At 37.9% G+C, this 27,377-nt stretch overlaps 1 protein-coding gene across 1 annotated transcript; it reads left to right on the forward strand.

Annotated features, from left to right (window-relative positions):
• On the forward strand, positions 1-27,133 carry Sdad1 (SDA1 domain containing 1). The gene is made up of 22 exons (XM_003477599.5): positions 1-236; positions 2,861-2,965; positions 3,356-3,454; positions 6,272-6,382; positions 7,059-7,130; positions 7,329-7,429; positions 8,329-8,386; positions 9,007-9,081; positions 10,269-10,370; positions 10,951-11,020; positions 12,127-12,230; positions 13,820-13,877; positions 14,893-14,951; positions 15,466-15,542; positions 16,432-16,529; positions 16,609-16,685; positions 17,269-17,395; positions 18,188-18,285; positions 18,426-18,616; positions 18,720-18,804; positions 20,040-20,201; positions 26,355-27,133. Exons 1-22 carry the CDS (start codon positions 147-149, stop codon positions 26,400-26,402), a joined length of 2,067 nt encoding a protein of 688 aa, XP_003477647.1. The 5' UTR covers positions 1-146; the 3' UTR covers positions 26,403-27,133.
• Positions 27,134-27,377: the final 244 nt, after the last annotated feature.

Below are 27,377 nucleotides of genomic sequence, written 5' to 3' on the forward strand. Positions count from 1 at the left end.
CCGTAGCTCGTTTAGAAGTCAATATGGCGCTTCTTGCTGAGGGTCCCACGTGCTGTTTCCGGCTGGGCTCGGCAACCAGAGTGCCAGTCGCAGCTGGATGCAAGTTTTTCTAGAATTACTACGCGAGGAGCCAACCTACAGCCAACATGTCCAGCAGACACAACAACAAGCTGCCCAGCAACTTGCCGCAGTTACAGAATCTGATTAAGCGGGACCCGCCGGCCTACATCGAAGAGGTGGGCGCAGGGCGCTTCGGACGCTAGTGGCCTGGCGCCGGCGGTTGGATTTCCGGGGTAGACTTGGAGAGGGCACGTTTTTATTATGTTTGGGGTCTCTTAAAAGGAGGGGACGTCTTGGGAAAGGAATATGCCTTATGGTTCCTTTTCTGCGTCTTGGGATCTTCAGCTAGCTGTGTAGGGCCCGGTCCCAACGACACACCCTTTAAAACTTTTCTGAAGAGAAAAAATTTTTTCTGAAGAGAGAACAGGGCTCTTTCCTAACCTGCTTCCGTCAGGTTTCTCGGCCTTTTCCTGTGGGAAACTGGCATGTATTAGTTGCTAACACTTGATAGATCGTATATAAAAACCCTGAGCTGTGCCGGGAAGAGGGCAGTTATCACATTCTAGGGTCAGAATCAGGAGTTTAGGATTAAGCCAGAATTCAGACTGATTGGAAGGTAGTGTGATGTGAATGTCAGAATTGCTTTGGGAAAGTATGAGGCTGATTTAGGCCTAGGTTATGATGGGATTTATATACTGATTTTATAAATTGTGAAATTAAAAGTATTTGAACTGAAAGATGACAAAACGAAAGCGGTGGTTTTGTCTGGCGGCCGCTTCAGACAGGCATTTGTTTCAAAGCATTAAACAGGTTACCTATGATTCTTCCTTGGTATATGGTAAGTTGTTCAGTAGTCAACATCTTTTGTATGACCTTTTTCATTTCCCTTTTCCCTCGCACTTTCACATATACTTATTTGAATGTTTTTTAATAGATACTAAAACAGTGTCTATTAATCACCATTAGAAAAAGCCTTTTCAGAGATCAAGGGAATGACAATAAACAGTAAGGGACAGGTACAAGAAATAGTAACAGGCAAAACTTACAGGTGTGAAAAGCACTGTTTAACCATGGCAAACCAGTAAATGCAGGCCTGTATGGGTTTCTGTTTAAGAGCATTAGTTTACAAGTAACTCTGAAGCCTGGTTCTGTTGACCAGTTGTATAATGAGAGAGGTTAATTACAAATACTATATATGTATTTTAGTCTGTGAGAAGATGATATCCACTTTTATTCCTTTAAACACATATGTAAACGCACTTATCTATTGGGTCTCAATATAATTCTAGGCACAGTGATACAACGATAAAACAGAGACAAGACCTACCTTCTCATGGCTTATTTTCTTTCTAATGAGATAGATCTACTGTGCAAAGGGCTGTAAAGAAAATAAAACTGGGCAGAAATATGTTAGAAGTGGAGGCTGCTGATTTGGATCCCAGGAACAGGGAAGACTTTTATGCAGTGATAATACTTTCATTGTTTCTGGTTGCCATTGAAGAATTTTAAACAAGGAAGCAACATGATCTGATTTATATTTTAAAAAGTTTACTCTGGTAAGGTGGAGGCAGCACTGTAATCTGAGCTCTGTGAGAGGTTGAAATAGGTGGATTGCAAGTTCAAGCCCAGCCTGGATGACTTTAGCAAGACTTTGTTCAAAATTTTTTAAAAAAATTCTTCTTAAAAATTTTAGTCTAGCGATTTGTGTGTGTGTGTGTGTGTGTGTGTGTGTGTGTGTGTGCAAGCAAACACGCACATACACATACACAGTGGATTGTAGAGGAGCAAGACTAGAATCAAAGCAAGTAATATAAGTAATATAAAAGCTCCTGGAATAGTCCAGAAAAAGAATGGTGGTGTCACCTTAATTATCAACATTAACACAAATTAGGAGCACTCTGCATGGAAAGTAGAGCTAGTAGGATTTCTTGGTGCAGGGATGTGGGGGTTAAGAAAAAAAAGAAATGAAGGATAACTCGTTTTCTTAAATTTCTGTATGCAGGTAGATGATACTGTCTTTAACTGAAGTTCATGTCGATAGATAATACTATCTTTAAGTGAAGTTAATTCATTCAACAAATACTAATTATCTGCTGTGTGCTTGGCACTGGGACCATAGTGGTGAACTATGTAGATGAAAATTCTGTTCTCCTTAGATTACATTATAATAAGAAATATACAATAGCAGGTGATATGTGGTATGTTAAATAGTGGTAACCACTAAAAACGAAACAAGAAATTGACTGTATAAACTGAGGTAGTAGCACATGCCTGTAATCCCAGCACTTGGGAGGTTGAATAAGGATGATCACAGAGAGTTCAAGGCCAGCCTGGGTTACATAGTGAGTTCAAAGTCAGCCTGAACTACACAGCGAGACCCTGTCCTTAAAAAAAAAAAAAAAATTGTATGTATGTGAGGATGATGAGAGGGTGTTAAACTTAAATGGGTTAGTCATGGATCTTGGAATAATAACTGATGAATTAAAGACCTAAGAGAAGTGAGGAAGAACTGTGCCTGTATTTAGGAGAACAGTAGTGTAGGCAGAATAAACAACAAATATAGCACTCTGGGGCAGGAATGTGGCTCGTATTTTGAAGAGCAAAAAGAAAGCCATGCTAGTTTGAAGTGGGTGACGAGGAAAGGGAGAAAAATGGGTTAGACAGAGCTGGTTTTTTAAGTAGTTACATATTTTTATCCGTGCCACTGTCAAAGACATTTACTAAATGGATATTCATTATACTCTGAGATAGTTATATAATAAATAGAATGTGATAAATTTTCTTTTTTATTTCCATGTAGTTTCTCCAGCAGTATAATCACTACCAATCCAATGTGGAGATTTTCAAGTTACAACCAAATAAACCCAGCAAAGAACTGGCAGAGCTAGTGATGTTTATGGCACAGGTAAGAAAATAATTTTTGAAAAAAACAAAAATCAGTGTTACACACTATTGGCAGTGGAAATTTAAGATTTTTAAGGAACCGCAAATTTTGCTTTCTCTCCAGTGAGTTAAAAAAATTCATTGGACCTCCACAGAATCAGCCAAAACAAAAATCTTGAAAATATTTTTTCCCTTTAAATTCATTATACAAGAATGTTCTAAATCATGTCACCAATTTTGTACAAAAAGTAGAGGAACTATAAAAATGGTAAGAAATAAACATACAAGAGGGAAAAGGCGATGTTGAACCACCAGCTTCTATGAAACACAGCCTTTAACAGGCCACGATAAATCCATGCCTCTGAATTGTAGAACAGAAATTAATTTCAGAAAAATCTTTGTTTTGTTACAGATTGGTCACTGCTATCCAGAACATCTAAGTAACTTTCCTCAAGAGCTCAAAGATCTTCTCTCCTATAATCACACAGTCTTAGATTCAGATCTTCGAATGGTAGGACCAGTATTTGGATCAATAAACTGTACTGTATTTGTGGATGCATGGACTGTGTGCTTAGATGAGGACAGCATCTCAGCTAACCATCTTTATAAAATACAAACCAGAATGGTTAATCCTTCATGAGATTCCTGTGTGACTTCTCATTATACTTGTGAGAAAATGCAAACTTATTATCATGATCTAAGTTCCTGCCTGTGGTCTGTATCCTGTCTGTTTCTGATCTCATCTCATTGCTCTCTCTGATCTTTCTATAGCATGCCAGCTTTGTAGGGGTGCTTTTTTCTGTCTTTTGAATAGGTCATACTTTCTAGTCATTCAAATTTCATATATATCAAGAACTCTAGTTACAATTTGTAGTATCTCTGATAATTCAGTAACTGTGTACATTAAGTGGACCGGTTGGGCATTTAAACATTGTCACAGGAATAGTCGAACTTGGGTACTCATCAGGATTTCCCTGTACCAGCCCAGAATGCCCATTTCCCCCACCTGCTGTGAATATCTACTGCTAATGACCCTCAGGATATGGCACCTCTGCTGTGGAGATTTGTGCTTCCTGATGCTTCTGTAATTGCACTGCTGCCAAGAACACACACTTGCTTAGCTTTTCCCTTCTCTGCTCTCTCCTGCTATCTTCACATCCCTGGTGAGAATCTTTCCTTTCTTGTAGTCACTTGCAACCTTGAGAAAGCACTGCCTCTAGGGAGCTCAGCCTAAGTGAGGCATTTTCAAATTCAGTATATTGCTTTTCAAATACTTTTACATAATACGTACAACAAATGTTAGGATCACATGTTAATATCCTGTACTAAAATTTGTAAAAATGCCAAGTTCCTAGGTACATCTGTGTTTCTCATTCTTATATTTTCCTGGGATTTCTATAGTTGTGCTGTTTTTATATCTCTTCAGGATTTTGTTTATTTGATTAGGCCCCAAAGAAAAAATACTATCACAGACAAGCCAAAGGTGCAGGTTCTAAGTTTTCAGCTAATTGACCTAGATGGGACGTGGGGCCTGGTAGCTCAATGGGCTTCCAATTGTGGCTATTAGTTTTGTGATTAAGTCTGTAAGGTTATACAGATTATATAGGTTATACATATTATAGGTTATACAGATTAGAGACTTTGAGACTAGAGACTTGGTTCTTACTGAGGTTTTCTTTTAAGTTTTGTGTGGCTGGTGGTACTTGACCAAACTGGTCTGTTGGCATGCTCATTAAATAATTGAATGTGTGCTTATGATTATAGGGTTCTATGATGATTATTTGGGTTTTTGTATTGCTAGAGATTAAACACAGAGTCTTGTGCATGCAAAGAAGTATTCTACCACTGAGCAACAAACCCAAGCCTGGTTAGTAAGTTTCAAAACATACAGTAAAGATTTTCTTTGCTAGGGCATGAGAAATTGAGCCTGAATAGTTAACATTTCTCTTTAAGGAATTATTTGTGGGCTGGGGATTTAGCTCAGCGGCATAAGCGCCTGCCTTGCAAGCAGGCAGTTGTGAGTTTGATCCCTGGTACTGATAAAAACGAAAAAGACAAAAAAAAAAAAAAAAAAAGAATTATTTGTGACACGCTGGAAAACCCTATTTTTTTCATTGGTTCAGTAACACCCAATCCTTATTACCCACTTGCTTTGCCTATCTAATTTATTTTGGTATTTTCTAGGACTTTTGGAATCATTCCCAAATTCTTTTTCTTGTATATATAGATAAACTTTGTATTTGTTGGCAGAACATTATAACCACCTTATAAAATACTCTCTTAAATTGACTTTGTTTCTGTTTTTGTTTTTGCTTTGCTGAAAACAAACTCAGGGCTTTCTGCATAGTAGGCAAGTGCTATACCATAGAGCTACATCTCCAGCCTCTACTAATGTATTTTTGAGTTTTGTTAGTCCATGTTTTAATTATTGCCACTTGGTTGAGAGGAACTTAGTCCTTTTAGTAGTGCCCGTGATATTTTTGAAAGAATGAAAATAGTTCCAAACCCATTTCAACTCCAAGAGTTGGAAAGTAACTTTTCTCCAAGAGTTTAATTTTCCATCTAATGAAGACTTTTTTTTTGGTACCAGAGATCGAACTCACAGCCTTGCGCTTGCCAGGCAGGTGCTTACACCACTGAGCTAAATCTGTGGCCCTCATTTTTATCTAATGCAGTTTAGCATTAGAAGTAAGCAGAAGGATTGTCATGAGTTTGAGTCCAGCCTGTGCTACATAGTAAGTTCAAGGCCAACCTGAACATAGTAAGACTCTGTCACAAAGGAAAAACAAAGTAAAAAATTGGGTGATAGGGCAACACGTGAGAGTTAGTGGTAAGCAAGAGTGCTACAGCTACCTGGGCATGATGGTCCATTTCTGTAATTCCAGCACTTAAGAGGCTGAGGCAGGATGATTGTAAGTTCAAGACCAGACTGGGCTACACAGTGAGTTCAAGACCACAGTGCAAGACCTTGTCTGAAAAAACCAAAAGCCAAACAAATGAAAGAGTGTTACAGTTACTACTGGGCCATTCTTACTGCTGACAGGATTTCAGAAGAAGGACAGTGTACTTTGTTATGTCAGTTACCTCACTTGTCTTGTTCTTATGGACTCATGACCATGTGTTTTGTGTTTTTCTTCCTTTTTGTGCTTACTCATTGCCATGCTCCTGTTTCTGCCTCTCTCCTCCTACACCCAGTGTGAGGTCTGTGTGGTCAGTGGCTTGTTCTGCTGCCTGGAAAAGTGCCATGTTAATGAGAGACAGAGAACTCTGTGGGGTATGTAGGCTCTGTTTCCTCTTGTTTTATATCATATTTTCTTTCCTTCCTGAGACATTTTGCAAAGCTTTGATCTTGCTGAGAAATAAGAATCTCATCAGTCCATCAAGTCTGCTGGAACTCTTCTTTGAACTTCTGCGTTGCCATGATAAGCTTCTGCGAAAGGTAAAGAGCAAAAGTTTTTTTCCCTCTATATCTTGTTCTTCTTTGAGGTGATACAAAAATGTGTGGAGTTTGGAGTCCTTTAAATTATCAATGCTTTATATCATTAGACACAGTTATTAATTTTAATAAGAAAGCAGCCATAATGTGTACAGTATGGCATTGGTAGCTGACATTTACTGAATGCTTATCACACCTCCTAAAGATAAGGAAGACTTCTGGATCTGCTTTAGAAAGTGGCAAGAGCCAGGAATATCAGTGGCACAGTGCCTGCCTGGAAAATGTGAAGTTGTAAACTCAATTTCCAGTACCAAAAAAGAAGGAAAGAAAAAAAGAAAGAAAGAGGCAAGAACAATGAGATAAATGTGATCAAATTGAGGGTCAGTATTTTGAGGGAGTTTAACCTCAGTGTGTCTTTTCTGTAGTAACTTTTTAAAATTTAAACATTCATAGTATATAGTATTTTGATCACTTACCAATTGTAGTACCTTCATATGTAACATTTTCAAGGCAGCTTTACTTTGCTTTTTATTTCCTTTGTTTGTGTTTTATTACCTTTGTGGTAGAATGAAATATAGGTAAGATTAAGTCATTCTGTAAATTTATACCTTTCTCCAAATTTAATAAAAATGTAGAAATGTTGGTGAGGTTTAATGTGTAATGTTTTTCTTTTTCTCAGACTTTATACACACATATTGTGGCTGATATTAAGAATATAAATTCAAAACACAAGAACAATAAAGTGAACATAGTAAGTAGCATTTTGTCTTTTTTATTTGTTTTGTTTTGAGACAGTGTTGCTATGTAGTCTGGGCTGGCCTTGATTATGACAACAATCCTGCCTCAGCCTCCCAAGTGCTGGGATTACAGGCATGTGCCACCATACTCAGTGTCCTTTTGTCTTTATTACTGGTACCATTGGCGTTTTAACCTTCTTTCTGTTCTTCAGGTACTACAGAATTTCATGTACACTATGCTGAGAGATAGCAATGCAACTGCAGCCAAGATGTCTTTGGATGTGATGATTGAGCTCTACAGAAGGAACATCTGGTAATAGATTCATGAGTCTTTTCTCTTCAGTAGTAGACTCTTGTTCCACTTATAATTAATACAGAGCACATGCACAAGTATATGATTGGTTGATTTTGCATACTGTAGTATACCCATCATAGAATAAGTTGGAAATAAAAATACAGAGGCAATCAAAATGACTAAGGACATTGACTACCATTCTTGAGCAGCTAATAGGTCAGGCACTTTACCTCGTCCAACCTTCAGAATATGCAACTTGACTGGAATTATCTGTATTTGATAGGTGATGAGATGGAAGTTAATAGTGTATGAATTTAGCTATTAAGAGGAAGACTGAAATTCAGACCCAGATCTGACTTAGAAACCTGCATTACCAATTCTGCTATTCTGGTTTCAAATCAATTCAATTAATGTTTCATAGACTTTGTTTGTATGGTATAATGTCCCAACTCACATTTTTTGCTTTTCTTATTGATTGTTTTACAATATAAGTAATATTCATTGCAACAGAGTACTTAGGGAAACTAGAAAAATTTTCTGTTATATATAATTCCACCCCAGAGGTGATAACTGTTAATATTTTATAGTATGCTTTCTTGGTTTTTTATTTAATGTGCATTTTTAACTGTTGGAATTTTGCTATTGTATAGTTTTTTTCTTAAAAGTTGATTTTTTTCCCCTTAGCAACTTTGAGTAGGTTCTTGTGTCATTAAACACTCTTCAAATACTTTATTTTAATGGCTACATATTTTTTGTCATAAGAGTGGGTTAAAATATAATTAAATTTTTTACCTGTGGTTGACTAATTTAGCACTCCATGACTTAAAATATTAGAATATTAGTATTTATTATACTGTTTATTTTGTGGTATGAAATACAGTAGTGTGAAAACTTACCCCAAAACACTTGTCTTCCAGGAATGATGCCAAAACCGTCAATGTTATCACGACGGCGTGCTTCTCTAAGGTCACCAAGGTGAGCATTGTTCTGGGTGTCCCATTTCTGGGAGAAAAGGTAGAAGGGTAGGGTGTCTGCCCAAGTGGATGTAGTCATGGGAGGGAGGGAAGGGTGTGTGTGGGTGTGGTCATTCAGCCTCGGTTGAATGCTGCTCCTCTGTCCTGAGACTGCTTCCTTGGTTCTTCTGTGCTGCAGAAGAGACAAACAGAATTATCATGACATTTTTCAAACACTGTGGAGTAAGCGACAGTTATGTGTGTTGTTTCCTCCTGTGATTCTTAACCTTATTTCTGTTGCATTGGGGCATGGTTAATCTTGACAGTCTGCCAGAAGAATAACTGTATATACCTTTGTGGGTTTTTTTTTTTCATTTTGGGGGTGGTGTTGCTGGGGATTACATGCTAAGTATGTAATCTACCACTGAGCTACACCCCCTTCCCTAAAGATTTTTAAGTTATGTACTTATGGGGCAAATGAAATTCTAAAAACATTTTGATTAAGAAAAAGATACAAAAATCCTACCACCTGTGAAGTTTTTTCTTCAGATCCCAGGCACAGATATGTATAGAGTGTAAATAAAATTTGTTCTTTGTTATGAGCTGGGTTAGGTACCTGACTGTTTTCTGCTTGATCTTTAGATATTGGTTGCTGCTCTTACATTTTTCCTTGGGAAAGATGAAGATGAGAAAAAAGATAGCGACTCAGAATCTGAGGTTAGTTTAATCAGAGGTTCTTCTGAGTTACACAGTTCATCAGATTTCCTTATTGCTCTGAGTGGAAATTATAAAATCTGTGACTAGTTAAGTTACAAAGTTACCTTTGTCTTTTACTGAGTATTTCCCTGTTGAAATTTTCTTGTATTTGGAATTTGTTACTTGTGTTCAGAAAGATTGATTGAATAATAAAACATTCGTTTGTTCAATATATTTTTAGTTTTACAGCTACATCTGTATCTTACTATAGTAGTCTCCAAAATCCGAATGAGTTCCATTCTGGGAGAATGTAAGTCAGATTGGTTTGTAAGGCTGACAGTATGAGTTTTTATGCAGATACACAATATGTATTGCCTTGTACTTCCTAGCAGTCCCTCCACATCACCATTGCTTATCCTCTTGCTTCTGGACATCCTGGGCCCCAACTGAGCACTGCACTACTGTACACTATCATACTGTACAGTAAGCACACAGCAGCACTACTGTGACAGTGTCTGGCCGACACTTGAGCTACTTCTGCGATTTGTTCACATCTACAGATGTTTCTAGTGTGAGATCTGTTCGTATTTGTGAAAGTTCATAACTTGAATGTCCATAATTCGGGAACTTGCTGTACATAAAATCAGAATAAAAATTACTGCTGATGTATTTTTGAGTTATTGTCAACATTGATGAAGGTTACAGTGAGAAAAGGGAGGGGAGTAATGTCATGGCATCTTTAAAAGAAAAAAATCAATATGATGTCATGAACTTTTCTTAGAGGTATTAAGCAAAGTTGACTTGTGTTTAACATATTGAAGAAAAAAGCAAAAGCAGAATATAAAGATAAATGCTGCAGTGAAAATTTTTGTATGTGCCTATGTTTCCAGACACATGTGCATAGTTTTTACTTTTTAAAGATTTAACAGTACCAAAGATTAAACCAAGAGCTTGCTACCACTGAGTTAACAATCTCTATATTTTGGAGATTTTTTTTATTTTGAGATAGAGTTGCTGAGTTGATCAGACTTGTTGAACTTGTGATCCTTCTAGTTCAGCCTGCCAAGTAACTAGAATAATTATAGTAAAAGTTGTAGTGTTGACTTTTAGTTGATGTGTGGAATGAGTACAGAACCAGAAAGAATTTGCATATGGCTTCTGTGCAGATTTTCCTAATTTTCAGTTTTATAGAGTAGTTTCTTCCTCAGGAGGAAGGACCCACAGCAAGAGACCTGCTCGTGCAATATGCTACAGGGAAGAAAAGTGCCAAAAATAAGAAGAAGTTGGAAAAGGCAATGAAAGTGCTCAAGGTGAGGTTTGTACTTGGGAAATTAGGTGGAAATTATCAGAATGAAGAACATAAGGTTTTACTTAGAGCTTTTAAGACTTTGAAATCAAGAAGTAACATTTTTTAAAAACTTAGAATTGTATGATGAATGATTTTCTTTTTTTTTTTGGTGGTATTGAACATTGATCCTGTGACTTTTACACAGAGTTACACCCCCAAGCTCTTTTTAGTTTTTATTTGAGAAAGGGTCCTGCCAAGTTTTGCTAAGTTGCCCAGGCTTCACTGAGTGTGTGCTACCATACCGGATTATGTGAATTTTTTAAGACTAATATTTTAAATTAATTTTCACTCGTCTGATCAAAGCGAATTGTATTGAAAGTGTCTTTGCTAACTAACGTGTCTTCTCAATAATACAGAAATGAAAGTACATTTGATATTTTTTAATGATTATTCTGAAAATCAGCAGTTTTGGCCCCTGTGTATGTTTTAATGCTTGTATTTCCAAAATCCTTTAAGTAGCTTACAGAGTTTGATAACAGTGTTTTTCTCATTAGCAGGCATCACTGTAACTCAGGGTGGAAAGTGTTTTCTCTCTCTTTCAGAAACAAAAAAAGAAGAAAAAGCCAGAGGTGTTTAACTTTTCAGCAATTCACTTGATCCATGACCCCCAAGGTACATTTGAATTTGCAAGTTCCCTGTTGGCTTTATTGCTATCAAATTCGTTTTGTGCTTTCCAGATATTAAGGGATACAAGACCATTGTTATTTTATAGATAATAAATGCTCAGTTTTTCCTAGTTGGTTGTAATGTAGAAGATTATATGGGGCAACCCACTGGGACCCCCTCCTGTCTATTTCTGTTCTCCATTCCCAGTTTCCGTTCCCCATTCGTTTTCTCCAATAAATTTTCCTACTCTTAAAAAAAAAAGAAAAAAACACTATATTGACATTAGTGATTCCTAAACTGTAGCAGAAGAATAAAAATATGACTGAACAGGACCCTCTGAGATTTGTGGCTTTAACACTGCAAAAGTGGTAAGACATTGTACTCAACCAAATGAAACTGATAGTCTATTGTTGGTCTTTTTTTTTAAACATAAAAAATTGATCTGAGACCAAAAGTGGAACAGCCCGTTCCTTTTGTTTTTTTGTTTTGTTTTTTTGGATATGGAGTCAATCTGTGCAGTTGAGGCTGCTCTTGAACTCAGCATGTAGTTCAGGCTGGCCTTAAATTCATGGTGATCCTTCTGCCTTGGCCTTCCAAGTGCTGGGATTACAGGCCTAGCCTTGTTCTAAAACATGAGTTCCCAAACTTGACTACACATTGGGATTACCTGGAGAGTTTCTAAACCTATACTGATGCTTAGGTCCTGTTAACCTTGGAGATTGTGATTTAGATGACTTGGGGTTTGACTGGAGATTGGAATTCTGAATGCTTTATGTTGTAATGTATAGCAGCATTTGCTCTAGGTCAGTGTTTCTTAAAGTTGAGTGTACACACAAACCACAATTTTCTAAGAATGTCCCCGATAAACTGGACACTGCTGGTTTGTAGACCATACTTTGAGAAGCAAGGCTCTAGAGAACTTTTTGGTGGCATGCTTATCACAGTTACTCTGGGTGTGACATAAGCCTCAAGGATCTTTAAGATGAACCCTGGGCATCACTGAAGATATGCTTACCTGCGTTTGATGTTTTCACTGATCTAACTACTCCCTTCCCCTAGCCCTGTTGTATAGACTGTGGACCCACAATGAACTGTGATCCTTTTACTTCCAGATTTTGCAGAAAAACTACTCAGGCAGCTAGAGAACTCTAAGGAGAGGTTTGAAGTGAAGATGATGCTTATGAACCTCATCTCCAGATTGGTGGGAATCCATGAGGTTTGAAATACTTTCTTTTGGTGTATGTTAAAAGTAGAATGTTCTAAGTAAAAAGAAAGCCATTAGATAAAGCAGTATCTGACTTTTAACTCTGAGGCTGTTTACATTCATACGGTTACCAGTAATCTTTAAGTTTACAATAGCTGTTTTTATCATTCTGTTTTGCTCCCCATGAATATAGATTTTAGTTCGTACACTCAGTTTATGAACACCTCTTGTGTTTTCTTTTTTTTCATTTCATATATACATTTTCCTGAGTCTATATAATCCATATATTTTATTGTTTCTTACTTCATTTCAAAGTTTAACACTATGTGGCTTTCCCAATTTCCAGATCCCTCTGGTAGGAAATTGTCATATTTGTGAAGTTCCAGTCCCTAATCATGTATTTTTCATTAAAATGGATTATATGAGCTTCTCAACAGTGTTTATGTACATATAGCATGTCTGTGTAGGGGCTTCACATTTACTCTTCAGACTACCTGCCATTTATGCAAAAGGAATGGTGCCCAGAAATTCAGGCCATAGAGAAATGACTGTTGAGGTTGTTTCCTGTCCAATCTCATGACTAGTTCTGCATTATTGGATGTGTTGCTTTCCTTTAAATTTTTTTATCAAATGCAGTGGTTACTGGGATTATAGCTTAGAGGTAGAGTGCCTGGTTAGCAGGCATGAGGCCCTGGATTCTATCTCCAATAATTCTTCTCTGTCACCCACCGCAAATTAGGAAAAGTAAGAGAGAGCTTATTTATTGGCAGTCAAACAGGACAGCTATATATCAAGTTAAAAATGAAAGCACGCAAGTGAAAGTGCTAGTTTCCCTAAGAAAAGCTTATCTGTTCTGGTGAGTGCTTTCTCCATGAGTAGTTGTCTCAGAGTTGGATCAACCCCAATTCTTATTAACATTCATAAATTTCATGTCAGAGCTAGATTTGGGCTTGATAGGAAAGCAAAGTGATTTGTGATTTAAGCATGGCTATCTAAATAAACACTCCAGAGTACTTAGTTTACTCCAAAATACTGAGTACAGTGATTCATCCAGTGCTTTTAGACTGGTAAACAATTAAACAATTCTTGCAAGCAGGCGGTCGTGAGTTCGATCCCCAGTACCGATAAAAATGAAAAAGACAAAAAAAAAAAAGCTTGAACAATTAAACAATTAAAAATCCCTACTGTGATTTTTTTGTTTGACGACCAGATTACGTTAGTGCTTCTCAGCTTCAAATTTCTATTTTGTGCTTTGCTTTGAAGTGTTAATATCAGTGCTTTCTCTAAACACTGAAACATCAGATCTACAGCCACACTAGTTTTACAAGTCGAAGAATGTTACCTTTTGGTTGCTCCTATTTCTCTTGGCTTATTTGGTGTATACTTTTCTCCTCTACTTAGTGAAGCTATCTCTCAGTTGAGAGTTCTCTTCATTGGTTGCTAGAACATGTTAAAATTTCTGTGATGCGATTGTTTATTGAGACAAAACTAAAAAATCAATTGCAGATGAGTTAATCTTGGTAATATAGTTGCATTGTAGGAAAATGAAATTGCATGGCAGTTACATAAATACTAAAGTCAGTGGTGTATTCTCTTTACAGCTTTTTCTCTTCAATTTCTACCCCTTTCTCCAAAGGTTTCTGCAGCCCCACCAGAGAGGTAATCTCATTTAGTATGTCCGCTTGGTGGCTCCTTCTGGAATCATTGAAGACAGAGTTAGGAGTGAAGTATTGTGTGTTTTATAGCAGAGAAGGGAAAAAGAGCTCTTATGTTTTCTTTCTTGAGTCTGTGATGGATTAGTTGTTCTCTTCATCAATTATAGTAAATGTTTTAGTTAACAGAAGATCAGTTTCCAAAAGCAAGTCATTTCATAGTGTTGATAAATGCTCACTTTGAGCATTACAGAAAAAAAAAGTTTGATCTTTTTCCAAACTTTGTAATCATGGGTAAGAGGATTTTATCTTACATCTCTTATTCCTCTTACTGTGCATTATTAATTAAAAACAACACAGAAGCAGGAAAAACGAGATTTTGTTTTCTTTGAGTTTGAGCTAAGGTAGGAAAGAAACTAATTACTGAGATTTTGACATGAGTGAAGCACTGTGTAAAGTGCCTTTCTTCAGACTGATCCTGTAAGGTGTCAATAGAGGAAAAGTGACTAGGTTCACCTCAAGAAGTGCTTCACTTTTTCTTCTCCAAAGGCCTTGTTTTTTGCATTAACTATGCTGGCCCTCTGAAGAGAAGGTAGGTGTATGCATACATGCTTGTGTGTTTTTAGTTATTCAGCAAGCGTTTATTCAATAGTTTCTGTGGTGGCCATTGCATTACACATAAAGAATTCCACACTGACCATAAAGCCCTACCCTCATGGGTACTGCCACAGACACTGCTATCTATATGATGTGTTCAAGTAAAAATGTGTTTTGAAGAGAAAGAAGGCAGAGTAAGGGCAACAAGGAGTGTTAGGTCTGGTTCTTTTTAAAATCGCCAGGTCAGGAAAGACTTTAAGGAGGCAGCCCTTGAGCTGGGACCTAAAGGAAGCAAAGGAAGCTGGGAGTTGAGTGTTCAGGTGGAGTAGGGGCAGTAGTGTGAGGGCTGGGACTTGCTTGTCATGTTGCTGTAGTCCTGAGTGGCAGTATGATTCTGTGACCCTTCTCCCCTTTTACATTTTCAGAAGTAACAAAGATCCTCCTGTTTGCTGCACAAGCATCTCATCATCTTGTACCTCCAGAGGTGAGCACTCTAAGCCTGACTTCTGGATCTGGCATGTGCAGCGTAGTGCCACTGCTGGGTCTGTCTGTTCTTCCCAAGGGTTTCCCTTCTGCTCTCCTTTCTAAGTGATCAGGGAAGACATTGTCTCTTGGAGATAAATACAAGAAGCCCAGTTGTACAGCTCATGGGAAGTGAAGTTTCTTTTGGACAGGTTAATACTGATTTAGTTTCATATTTTTTGAGTAGAGGAGGTCAAGAATTTTATTAAGTTTATTGTCATTGTTTTTCAAAGGTGGTAATTCCTTTCTTTGATGAAAAAGCATGGAGTTATTCTAAATTTTTTTCTGTATCGAGGAGAGTAAAATGTAATAGCATGTTTTTATCTCTGCCCTCCTCAGTGTTGTTCTCTTCCAACCCTATAAGAAAGGGAGAGGGCTCTTTTCTCGTGTGGATAACTTGCTCCCTTTCATACACAGGGGATTTGTGTGGGTATAGACTTCCCTTTTACTTCTCTCTTCTTTTGTTTCTAACTCAGATCATTCAGTCATTGCTTATGACTGTGGCAAACAATTTTGTTACTGACAAGAACTCTGGGGAGGTCATGACAGTAGGGTAAGTACAATATGGTTGGGGCCCTTGATATTTAGTGTGCTATGTTTGCCTTGCATTAACAAGTTGCACAATTTCAGCTGGCAGTGTGACCTCTAGAAAAATGATTTAAGATATACTTTAATCTTCTCAAGAGGCTTACTATTTTTGTGTTACTGGTCAGGTTTAGTAGGGACTTAAGTAAAAGTATTCATGCTGCTAGTCAGCAGTTTGGTTTTTATCTAGTTTTACTCTAGCGAGTGAATGATCAGCAACCTCTAAATGTTTATCTCTTATCTCTTCTGAACGTAAGTCCTACCCTGAAATGAATGGTTTACTATTGAACTGCTCTTAATTTTAGGGCAACTCAGTGCCCTTTTTTTTGATAATTTTTTTATTAGTACTTGTTGGCAGTACCTAATGATTACATTTATCATGGAGAGCTGGTACATACACATGGCTCTTTTGAGCAATTAAAAATTACTGGCTTAAAGACTGTATACCATCCTGATAAACAATTTATTAGACAGTTACTTTTTATCTCCCCTGGAAAATACTGCTGGGATGGAAGTTTGACAGACGTGTAGCCTTTCTTACTTGAGCTGGTCCCTTCTTTCCCTAGGGTTGGAGAGTAAGGCTATTGTGACTTAATTCCTTTACTATAGAAAACAAGTGCATTTGAATGAATTAGCTTTTGGACACTGTTCTTTATATCCACTAGCACAGGAAGCATAGTAACTATCTGGAATAAAAGCTCAGTAAGACTCCCACCTTCATGTTCTACTGTGCTGCAGTTTTAGAGACCTAAGCCACATAAAATCCCATTTATATTCCTTTTTATTTCATTTCTTAGGGAAATTTTCTTAAAACCACATAAAGTTGCTTTATTTTTAATCCCTTGTTCCTCTTTTAGTATCAATGCTATAAAGGAGATAACAGCTCGGTGTCCTCTAGCCATGACTGAGGAGCTTCTCCAAGACCTGGCTCAATATAAGACCCACAAAGATAAGAGTAAGTTGTATGCTAGTCTCACTTTTATCTCACTGTGCTCTTTGTTCCAGAAATTTTAGTTAAAGATATTATTTTATAGATGTAATGATGTCTGCTAGAACTTTGATCCAGCTCTTCCGGACGCTGAATCCTCAGATGTTACAGAAAAAATTCCGGGTAAGTAAAGCCTGTGGCTATTGGAGCTAAAGGTTTTGATCTCATAATGTGAGAATAACTTTCTGCTATTTGAATTTTAGTGTTTGTGTTGTTTTTCTTGTAAGTACTGATAGTGTTATGGTTTTATTTATGTTTAGACTATAAGTGACTAAATACCACGGGCTTACCTATTTGTAGTTAGCATGTGTTCTTTGACTATGATTGACTCTTTAACTTGTCAGGCTGATTAAACTTGAAAGCTTAAATCTGAGAGTTCAGTCAGTAGTTCCTGCTGGGGTTGAATAGGCCATTCCTCCTCCAGGTACCACCTCTTCCAAGGAGCAAGGGATGTATGTATATTACAGAAAGACAGATGGTATTTTGGAGACCAAATCTGAGTTTTCCTTACTAATAGCCAGTATCTTAATTTGGATTAGAAGACAGAGAATAGTGGCCAGCATCTGGCTCTGGGGTATTTACTTTGTCCTATGGTGAACTTTTGTCACTTGGTTACCTCCATTTTTTATAGTACTACCTTCAGAATTCATAATCCTGTCTTACATATTTCTGATCACCTTAGTATAAACAATTTCATCTCCTTTAGGGCAAACCTACAGAAGCTTCTGTAGAAGCAAGAGTACAAGAATATGGTGAATTAGATGCTAAAGATTACATTCCAGGAGCAGAGGTTCTGGAAATTGAGAAAGAAGAGGATGCTGAAAATGATGAAGGTTCATCTTCTCCCTCCCTCCTCCTCTTCTGCCCTCCCTTTCCCACTTCCTCCTTGGTGCTGGGAATGAACCCAGGACCCTGTGCATGCTCATATGCTCCATGAGCCGTCCATCACTGAGCTGCGCCTCAGCCCCTGAAGGTTCATTTTTGTTTCCTCATTATTTGAGGCAAGATCACATGGCAAGATAGGAAACCATAGAATGAGTTGAAGATCCTATCATGAGTGTTTGTGTGTAGCAAAGAGCTGGTGGTCTAGAGATCATGGGAAGCTACCTTATTTATTGGGTATCTACAAGATTCTTTCATGTCTAAAATCGTCTACTTCAATTCTCCGAATAATGAAAACTAGTTTCTTATACCCACTTAAGTATATTTAGACAAGTCATCAGATACTTGCTGTTTGCTCAAAATAAGTATTCAAATACAGCTGTTATAGATAGTTAATTCAGTGAGAGAAACATGGATTCTGGAGTTAGCCATAATTTGATTGCGGGCTGCAATTTCTGGTTGTAGGACTTTACTCTGGAGTGTTTCCATATTCTGTTGAGCTGTGAGGGTCAGAGAAAGTGATTATAAGGTTGGGGCTTACGATAGATACATGGCCAATATTTAATTCCAACTCCTTAAGTTAATTAAGTTGATGTGGCTTATATAAAAACAAAAACTGTGCACTTCCTTGCCAGTGGAGAATCGGTTCAAGGTTCATTACCTTTTCTGCTGCTTGATTTCTCTCATCTGGCTCTAAATATTCAATATGGAGTGACAGTTTTAATGAGTTCTTTCTCACACAGATGGGTGGGAAAGTACCAGTCTCAGTGAAGAGGAGGAAGCTGATGGTGAATGGGTTGATGTGCACCACTCTTCCGACGAAGAGCAGCAGCAAGAGATTGTAAGTCTTAAAATTTCTGTACCAGTACCTCCCTCTTACCTTTATCAAGACTTGGCTTATGCTGGGCCTTGTTGGACACTAGCATTGGCATGGCCTGGAACCCCCACAGTGGGCAGTAATGAGCCTGTTGTGCTCTGCAGTCCCAGAAACTAAGCAGCATGGACACGGAGGAGCGGAAGGCCAAGGCTGCAGCTGTCAGCACCAGTCGAGTCTTGACTCAAGAGGACTTCCAGAAAATCCGCATGGCCCAAATGAGGAAAGAGCTCGCTGCCGCCCCAGGGAAAGCCCAAAAGAGGAAATACATTGAAATAGACAGTGACGAGGAGCCCAGGTAAGGTAGCATGTGTACCATTTGTCAGTCGACTTGTATGGTAATGAAAGTATTGGGGAAGGGAGTTGTATTTATGTACGGTTTTATTTTTCTCTTACCCCAGGGGTGAATTACTGTCTCTTCGAGACATTGAACGTCTTCATAAAAAACCTAAGTCTGACAAGGAGACACGACTAGCAACTGCAATGGTGAGGGAGGCAAATAAAATGAAATATAATTCAGAGTTTGCATATCTATAGAAGTATGTTTGTCTGTTTTTTGTGGCACTGAGGATTAAATCTACAACCTTTGCAGTGAGCTGTATTCTCAGGTCTTTTTTTTAAAATTATTTTTATTTGGAGAGAAGGTTTTCCTAAGTTCCAGAGTTCCCCTGGCTGAAATAGAACTTATAATCCTCCTGCCTCAGCCTTCGGAGTGCTTTGTTTATAGACATGTACTATTACATCTAGGTTAGAGTAGCGTTTTTATGTTTTAAGTAAGGATATAATTAATGTACAATAAAGTGCATAGGTTTTAACTCTTAAATAAGTTTTGACAGTAGTATATAGACATGTAACCACCATGCAAAACAAAAAAATACAAACTACAGGAAGGTTGTTTTCCATGTTTATGGTATCAGGAGGTTTAGTTCATTTTCAAAGTGAATAAGAAAACAGTCAGGTCAAAATGGTCATTGAAAAGCTGGAGTCAGTAGTGTTGGCTGCAGGTCCATATGGACCTGTTCATGCTGCATCCTGCCTGCATTTCCAGCCTCATTATGTGCCATGCCACACTACCCTCTTCCCACTCTGCATTCTATTTTATACTAAGCTTATTTAGATGAGTTCAGAAACTCACATTCTTCATCCTCCACATCTTCACGCACCCTGTACTACCTCCTGCAAAGCTCTGCACTTCCTCCATGTGCAGAAAGCAGCTTACTTGACTCCCTTTCTGGGAATGTCCTCTCATTGCACCAGGCTGAGTTAGGACCCTTCCTTCACTGAACTCCCACTCTCCTTCCTTTCTCTCTCTGAAATGAGGGTTTCACTATATGTAGCCCAGACTAGCCTTGAACTCACTTTTCCTGCTTCAATATCCAAAGTACTGGTCTCCCATGGAGCTCCTCCTCCTGTATTATGATACCTGATTGTATTTCTCCATTGGATAAATCTTGGAACCGAGGATTGTATCCTGTCTTGCTGTGTCTATGGCATGCAGCAGAGTGTGTTCATTTCTTTTTTTTTTTTTGTCTTTTTCCTTTTAATCGGTACCAGGGATCGAACTCACGACTGCCTGCTTACAAGGCAGGCGCTTATGCCGCTGAGCTAAATCTCCAGCCCATGCAGCAGAGTGTGAAGCACACAGGTTGCATTTATGTTAATCAGATAACTTGGAAAGTGTGTACTTCTAAGAAAAAACATGAATCTTTTTGTGCCAATAGGCTGGAAAGACAGACCGAAAGGAATTTGTGAGAAAGAAAACCAAAATGAATCCATTTTCCAGTTCCACAAATAAAGAAAAGAAAAAACAGAAGAACTTTATGATGATGCGATACAGCCAGAATGTTCGGTCCAAAACCAAACGGTCCTTCCGAGAAAAGCAGGTGAGTGTGACTTGCAGTCCTGGTGGCAGGAACAGGTTTGTAGTTGCAGAACTGCCTTAGGGTTGATGGATTGTAGCTTCTAAAACCTATGCATTTGGGGTTCAGTGGTGCACTAAGAGCTCTGGAGCTATGAGGGTGGTAATTCTCTGACCTGAGTTGGTTAGGACTAAGGTGTGTGACCAGAGGGAGTCACTCCATTTTTCTTCTCTATAAGTAAAAGAAAAATCGGCTAGGTCACCCCGAGAGCCTTTCACGTGCTAAAATTCTCTGTCATTTGATTAGTGAAATTAATTTGTATTAACAGTTTTCTCTCTGGTTTTGTTCTGTACTCTTTTCTTTTTGTTTTAAAGAGAACAAAACAGAATAAAGCTAATCAGATCAGAACAGTAAAAGCAATACAGTACTATAAAACAAGATAATAGACAGTCAACAGTGGCTAACATACAGGCTCTTGTTTTCTTTAAAATACCTATCCATTCAATCAGATGTAATAAAATCAGACAAAACAGAATAAAACCAATCAAAACAAAAGAATGAAAGTGTTATAAGACTTCAAAACCAGATGATAGGAAATCAGCAATGACTACCATAATACATCCCTTTATTTTCAAAATAGCTACCTATACCATCAGACACAGTAAAATAAAAAACAGCAAGACAGAATAAAACCAAACCTAACAAAACTATGAAAACAATGACTAATTCAATATAAGATAATAAGAAATGAACAATGGTTATCACCTCCCCTTTTTAGACATTTCTTCTCATTACTGTCACAATATCTATTGTACATTTTGGATCCCACTAACTCCTTCAGTTTTTTACGCTAGGAAATAACACATTGTTCACTTGTATAAGTCTGAACCGGTTTACCTATGAGCATGATCTCAAGTTGTGTCCATTTACCTATAAGATATTTGAAATCATCCCTGTTCATAGCTGAGTAGCTTTCCATTGTATGAAAATACCACATCTGTATCCACTCTGCAGTTGATGGGCAAGCTACCCCTGCTTTTTTCTGGTTTCTTGTCACAAGAAACATTGTTTTCTCTCCTTTGTCTTTTAGTCTATGAATTTCCTTTTGAGTTAAATGTGTTTTTTGTATACAGCATATTGATAGATGCTGTTTCTTGATCCACTCTCCCTGTGTTTCTTTTTATTGGTGAATTAAGGCCATCTGGTGGTGCACTAAGACATGGTTACAACAGACATGCATTGCCTTGTCTCTGCCATGTATCCCCCTGCTGTTGGTCCCCTACTTTTCCCCTTTGTTCAGTTGCCTCTCTTATTTGGCGATCCCCTTCTGCTGCTGTTCCTGGAATTGTAGTCATCTTTATTTTTCTCAAAAGACCCGTTAGCACTCTTTGCAGTTAGTTTGGTGGTTGTGAATTCCTTCAGTTGTTCTTTATCATGCAAGTATCTTATTTTTCCGTCAGTTTTGAAAGAGATCTTTGATCTTTGAAAGAGATCTTCTGAGATCTTGATTATTATATGTCTGGGCATAGATTTGGAATTGTATGTGCCTCACATGTCTGAATGCCAGGTTATCTTCCTATGTTTGGAATGTTTTCTGCTGTTACTTCTGTAAATAGCCATTTTATGTCATTCCTGTTGGCCCTTGCTTTTTCACTGACACATATCACTCTTAAATTATTTTTCTTTGAAAATAGCCATTCAATTGTTATTTCCTGGTTTCTTGTTACTTTTAAGAGATCTTTTCTTTCATAATTGCTAGCTGCAAGCCTGTCTTCAAGGTCTGCAAGTCTATCTTTAGTCTCTTTTAAACAGTTTTGCTAGCTTTTGATGGAGTTTTTAATTTCTTAGATCTTCTTAAATCTTGTTTCATGCATTGTAATTTCTTCCTATAGTGTTCATCCAAGATTTCAATCATTTTCCTATGCTTTTTTTTTATTGTGTTTTCCTTCGATATGGTCTGAAATTCTTTCATTATGCTTGGGATTTCTTTTTTTACCTGAGATATTATTTCTGGTCTGATTACTTTTACAGCCTCATGAAGTTGTTTCTTTACTTCAGTTGCTGTCCTTTCAGAAATTTCAGGTGTGTGGCTTTCATTTTCTTCCATATCTATATCTCCCAGACTTGTTCTGTGTGGATTGGAGGTCTGAGATTGCCTTTCGCTCCTTTGTCTTGACATTTTCCTGGTTCCTCCTGACAAGCCAGCTGTGGGGTCCCAAGTACTTCCCACGTTGGCTACCCCTCTGTGGTGAAAGAGAATGGGCCAGACACCTGAGTTTCTTAGAAATCAGATAATAGGGCATGGGTGGGCTTCAGACCTGCGCGGCTACACTGAGGTTTCCCTGATAGCCGTGGATGCATGGTGGTAGGCTGCTTCTCTCAGCCTGCATGGATACACCGGGACTCCCCTGATGACAGCAGGCATACTTGGGTGTATTTGCCCAATTCTTCTGGCTTGTACTGGCTATCTGTGGGACACAGGCATCTCCACCAGCAGCCTGAGGGTACATGGAGAGTATCTGGCTGTGTTTTTCTTGCCCATGCTGGTTACCTGAGGGAAGCAAGCCTTCTGATGGTGAAAGGTGCTCAGGGGTGGGTCTCTACGTGGTACTTTTCTGTAGTAATCATTTTGTGTGGCATCGTCTCAGGCAGTTTTAGGGAAGCTTCAGTAGACAAAGAATTTAGTGGGTGGCATGATCTTTGCCTTATATGTTCTTTGCAAACAGCTGTGATCTTAACAGACTATTTTGGGTTTTCATTTTGGCATTCATGCCCTTTAGTGGTGACCTTGTGCTTTTCAGGTGGTTGGTCTGTCTGTCTGTCTTTCTTTCCTCCCTCTCTCATTCCCTCCCTCCTTCCCTCCCTCCCTCCCTTGCCAGGCAGATGCTTGTGCCACTGAGCTAAACCCCTGGCCCCTGGTTTTATTTCTTTTGTTTAATTCATTGTAGAAAACTAAGTTGATCTGTTTATCTCCCTCCCCTGGGAATGCATCAGAGTATACAAACTGTCATTTTGAAGGAACTCCAGGAAATCAGCTCTATGCTGACACAGTCCTGTGTTCTGAGGCAGTGTCCCTAAATAGCTGGCCAAGCGCCAGCCCGCAGAAGGAAGTGATTTGTGCCCCAGGGCAGCACTGTGTCTGTGTGGGTGGTAATTCTGGTTCCCTGAATGGTTTTATAATCTTAACTGTGTTCAGTATATCATGTAAACGCCACAGTATTAATTTTGCCATTAATCTATCCTATTTTGACCTTTAATGACATTTTAGTAGCCAAGGTCTTGCTTCATTATGAGGTTTATGTGACCTTGCTACATTTTAGTTAACAGTTTGCCCCTGGTCCCTACTTGTAGTTTACCTTTTTGCCATGGTAGAGAAACCTGTTTTGTTCCTTGTTAGCAACTCATGACATCTCTTGGAAAGATTAAAGTGTGTATCTGTGTTTGTTTTGTAGTACTAGAGATTGAACCCAAGGCTGTCTCACTAAGCTGCAGTCGTAACCCTTTTTTAGTTTTGAGACAGGGTCTTGCTAAGTTGCCCAGGATGGCTTGAATTTGTGATCCCCCTTCCTCAGCCTTATACCACGATGTCAAGCTGATAAAATTATTTTAAATAACATCTTATTTAGTATACTACAGCAAAATGCTATCATTCTAACACATAGTCAATATAAACATTATTCATGAGATATTTTATGTTCTTGTTTTTGAGCCATCTGAAATAGAATTTCTTTCACACCAAAGCATGTCTCAGTTTGAACTAGCCACCTTTCAGGCAGGTCTCCATTAGGCCAGCTTTAGTGTGTGCTACCAAACTAAGCTTAGGCACTTTTCCAGATGCTCCATAGCCATGTGTGGTTAATGGCTTCCCTGATAAAAAGTGCAACTCCACCACATCCTTCAAAATGCCCTGTGTCCTCATGGGCTATCAGGGAAAGAAGCATTACACTTCACATCACCTTTCCCCCTTGGTGACATTTTACAGGATCTTGTGCGGCTGTAAGAAGTGACTTTGGATGACAAGGAGAGGGCAGTAAAGCATATGATAGAGGAGGAGAGCTTCTTGTGGTGGAACTTTTAGGAAGTTAAAGGAAGAGGAGGGAGAATATACTGTGTTTTATGTTCAGCAGTTGGTGGCATTTGAAAGGGAAGAACACCAAGGATTTGGAGGCTGTTTATTTATATTGACAGCCACTGATTGGGATCATTTCCAGAATATCAGGCCCCAATTTCTGGTGTTCCAGGACTTTTATATGATACACAAACAGGAGGGATGAAGGAGGTATAAAAGGTGAGACAGAACAGTCTGGTAATTCTTCTGATTAGCTAGTAGGGTGAGATTATTGGTTGCAAAGGGACATTAATGATCATCAGTTATGAAGTTTGGTGCAGTGGTACAATCAGACATCTTGTATGTTCAGTTTTGCTCTCGTAGTTACGGGGCTTAAAGTAATTACAAAGTCATGAAGCAGTTACAGAGCTAGGCAGTTTCAAAAGAAAAGAGTTTTAAAAAGAATAGTTTCTCTTTTATATTTTTTTTCCTTTTACAACCAGTATACAACAGAAGGTACTCTGAGTAAAGCACTTATTGGCAATTACCCTTTTAACTGAGTCTAGTAATACCTCCTTAGCCAAATTAGGTTAAAAGAAATTCACTGACTTTAGGTATCCTGTTTTGCCTGTCTGTCTACAAAGATAATCAAGGTCCAGGCATAAGCTAAAGGAAAGGAATCAAAAATCCAAAAAGGTTGAACATTTAGAGGTAGAGGCAAGCAATTTCCACACAGAAATGTGTTTTAACAAAGCAAAACAGTTAATACCTTAGAAGGTATAGGTTTTTAAAAGTAGAATAGTGCATGAAATTAATGCAACAGTATTCATTATACACTTAAGATTGTCCATTTGCCTTGATTACCTTTTTTTTTTTGAGTTTAAGTTTCTTCTTTTTTTTGGTACCGGGGATTGAACTCATGACCTTGCACTTGCCAGGCAGGCACTTAGGCTGCTGAACAAAATCCCCAGCCCGAGTTTGTTTATTCTTGATAATTTTATTCTGGTTATTTTGGAGTGACAATTGAAGAATCTTTAAATGGTCTGTATTGTCATATTTAGTGGAATATATATGATCTTGGAAAAGATACTTGTGAAGAAAGGTTTGTTTTCCTCTTGGTTTTAATTTAGATGATGCATTCCACCCCCAACTCCCAAATATCACAAGCTATGTAGACTGGATAGGTACTGTGTATTCACTCCAGAGCCAGATAATGCTCTTTATTTATAAGGAATATTGTACGTTCACCTCAAACATTGGTCCTTAAATTGTCCTTTTCTCCAGATCTTAAATTCTTCATCTTCAAATTTTACCCTGTGAAAGGAACTGAACTCCTTTGGTGAAGAAGGACTGGAGGAGATTAAAACCTAAATTGAGTCTAATTATAATGCATAAGTCACTGTTTTTGTATGTTTCCAACACAAAATACACTTGTTAAAAATTAAAAACACTAACTAAAATATTTTATCTTGAGCCCCAACTCTTGAAGTTTATTTCAAAATTAGAATCTTTATATCTGATATTAGCATTTACCTATTATTATAAGTATCTTTCAGTTCATTTACTACAGTAAACAAGCACATTTGAAAATTAGCATGTAAGGGATCATTTTTTTCTGCTTCCAATTGTATACTGTAGGAAATACTTAAATCTGCACAAATGCTGAATGCCATCTAAAAGCTTTAAATGGTCTATACATTTGTACCGTATTAGTGGAATGTATATAATCTTAGAAAAGTATTGTGAAAATGATACACTGTTTTGTTGGTTTTCATTCAGACAGTGTCCCATCCACAATTTCAAAACACTAAGAGTGACATAGAACAGAAGGTGCTGTGTGTTCTCTGTGGTAGATGATACACAGGTCCCTCCTTCCTAGAGCTGCTACTGTCTCGTGCTTTGTGTCTGTGAGCTAGAACATGTGTGGCAAGCTTTGTACATTTCCTGGCAGTGTGGCAGCCTCCACCCTGCATGTGATCCTTAGGGCATGTTTCATTAGTTGTAATTTTTCAGGATGGTTTGTTGACTTACTGATTTATTTTTGGTAAGCTTATTTATAACCAAATTAGTATATGGGAGTACTTAAGAGTTGTCATATTTAAATGCTTTTTATTTTTCTTATCTTCCAGCTAGCACTACGAGATGCACTTTTGAAAAAGAGGAAAAGAATGAAGTAAATTCCAAGCAAGTTTTCCATTCCAAGGAGAACGCTAAATTTGTGCAGTTATTCTGAAACGTAGTAAATGTAGTATATTTATTTATGTTAAAAAGCCCCCAAAGTACTATATTGTGTAGCAGTTGGTGTTTTTAATTTGGGATGGGTAAGATGAGAATGTTTGAAATGTAACTAGTGGTATAAAATGATTGTAACATTCATGCGTTTTAACATTGAGTGCCTATTAATTGTCACTGTACATATAAAATTGAATGAGCCATAGCTCCTTCACTCCAGGTGTTTGGAGGGGCAAAGTGTGTATATATGTGTGTGTTCACAGGGCAGTGTAAATAGTTCTCCGGTGGAAGTAGGTCCGCCTGGAATGTGTGTGGGAGCACTGAGGCCTTACAGACTAACTCTACCAAGATGTGAGTTAGCCATTCTCTAAATACAGGACCATGTTACAAGAGTAAGAGATTCTTACTTGTAAATAGGCTTACCTGCTGAAAACAGGTCCCCGCTGTACAGATTTTACACAGATAATTTAGCTGTGTTAATCAAGTTATTTCAGTATTTTTTTCAATGCTATATAAATGCTTTTTGGGTAAGACTTTACTTTTAAAATTGCCTTAAGTATAAGTAGTAATTTTGAAACTTCTTTATGTTTATCATTGAGCTGCCTACTTTTTATATTGGTTTCCTCAGCCTCACATTGTTTTGCTTTGTCCTCAATAAAAGATCTCTGAAGTCCAAGATAGTTCCTCTTGTGTTTGCCAGATAAACCTGAGCAGGTTTTAGATTTTCTCTTTGTGTGAAGTTGTTGTATTTAGAAGTAATTTGGTGCCCTTTGCCCCAGATTTCTTAATCTTGTGTTAGATGAAAAAAAAAAAAAACTCAGTTTCTTGAAATAAATGAGTAGTTTCCTGCCCCTCAGAACTAGAAAACTGCTTTTAAAATTATTTTTCTTGGGCTGGGGATTTAGCTCAGTGGCATAAAT

This window comes from Cavia porcellus, unplaced genomic scaffold (assembly GCF_034190915.1).
Source record: "Cavia porcellus strain 051 isolate PalLab524CR breed Dunkin Hartley unplaced genomic scaffold, mCavPor4.1 scaffold_4, whole genome shotgun sequence".
Taxonomy (NCBI): domain Eukaryota; kingdom Metazoa; phylum Chordata; class Mammalia; order Rodentia; family Caviidae; genus Cavia; species Cavia porcellus.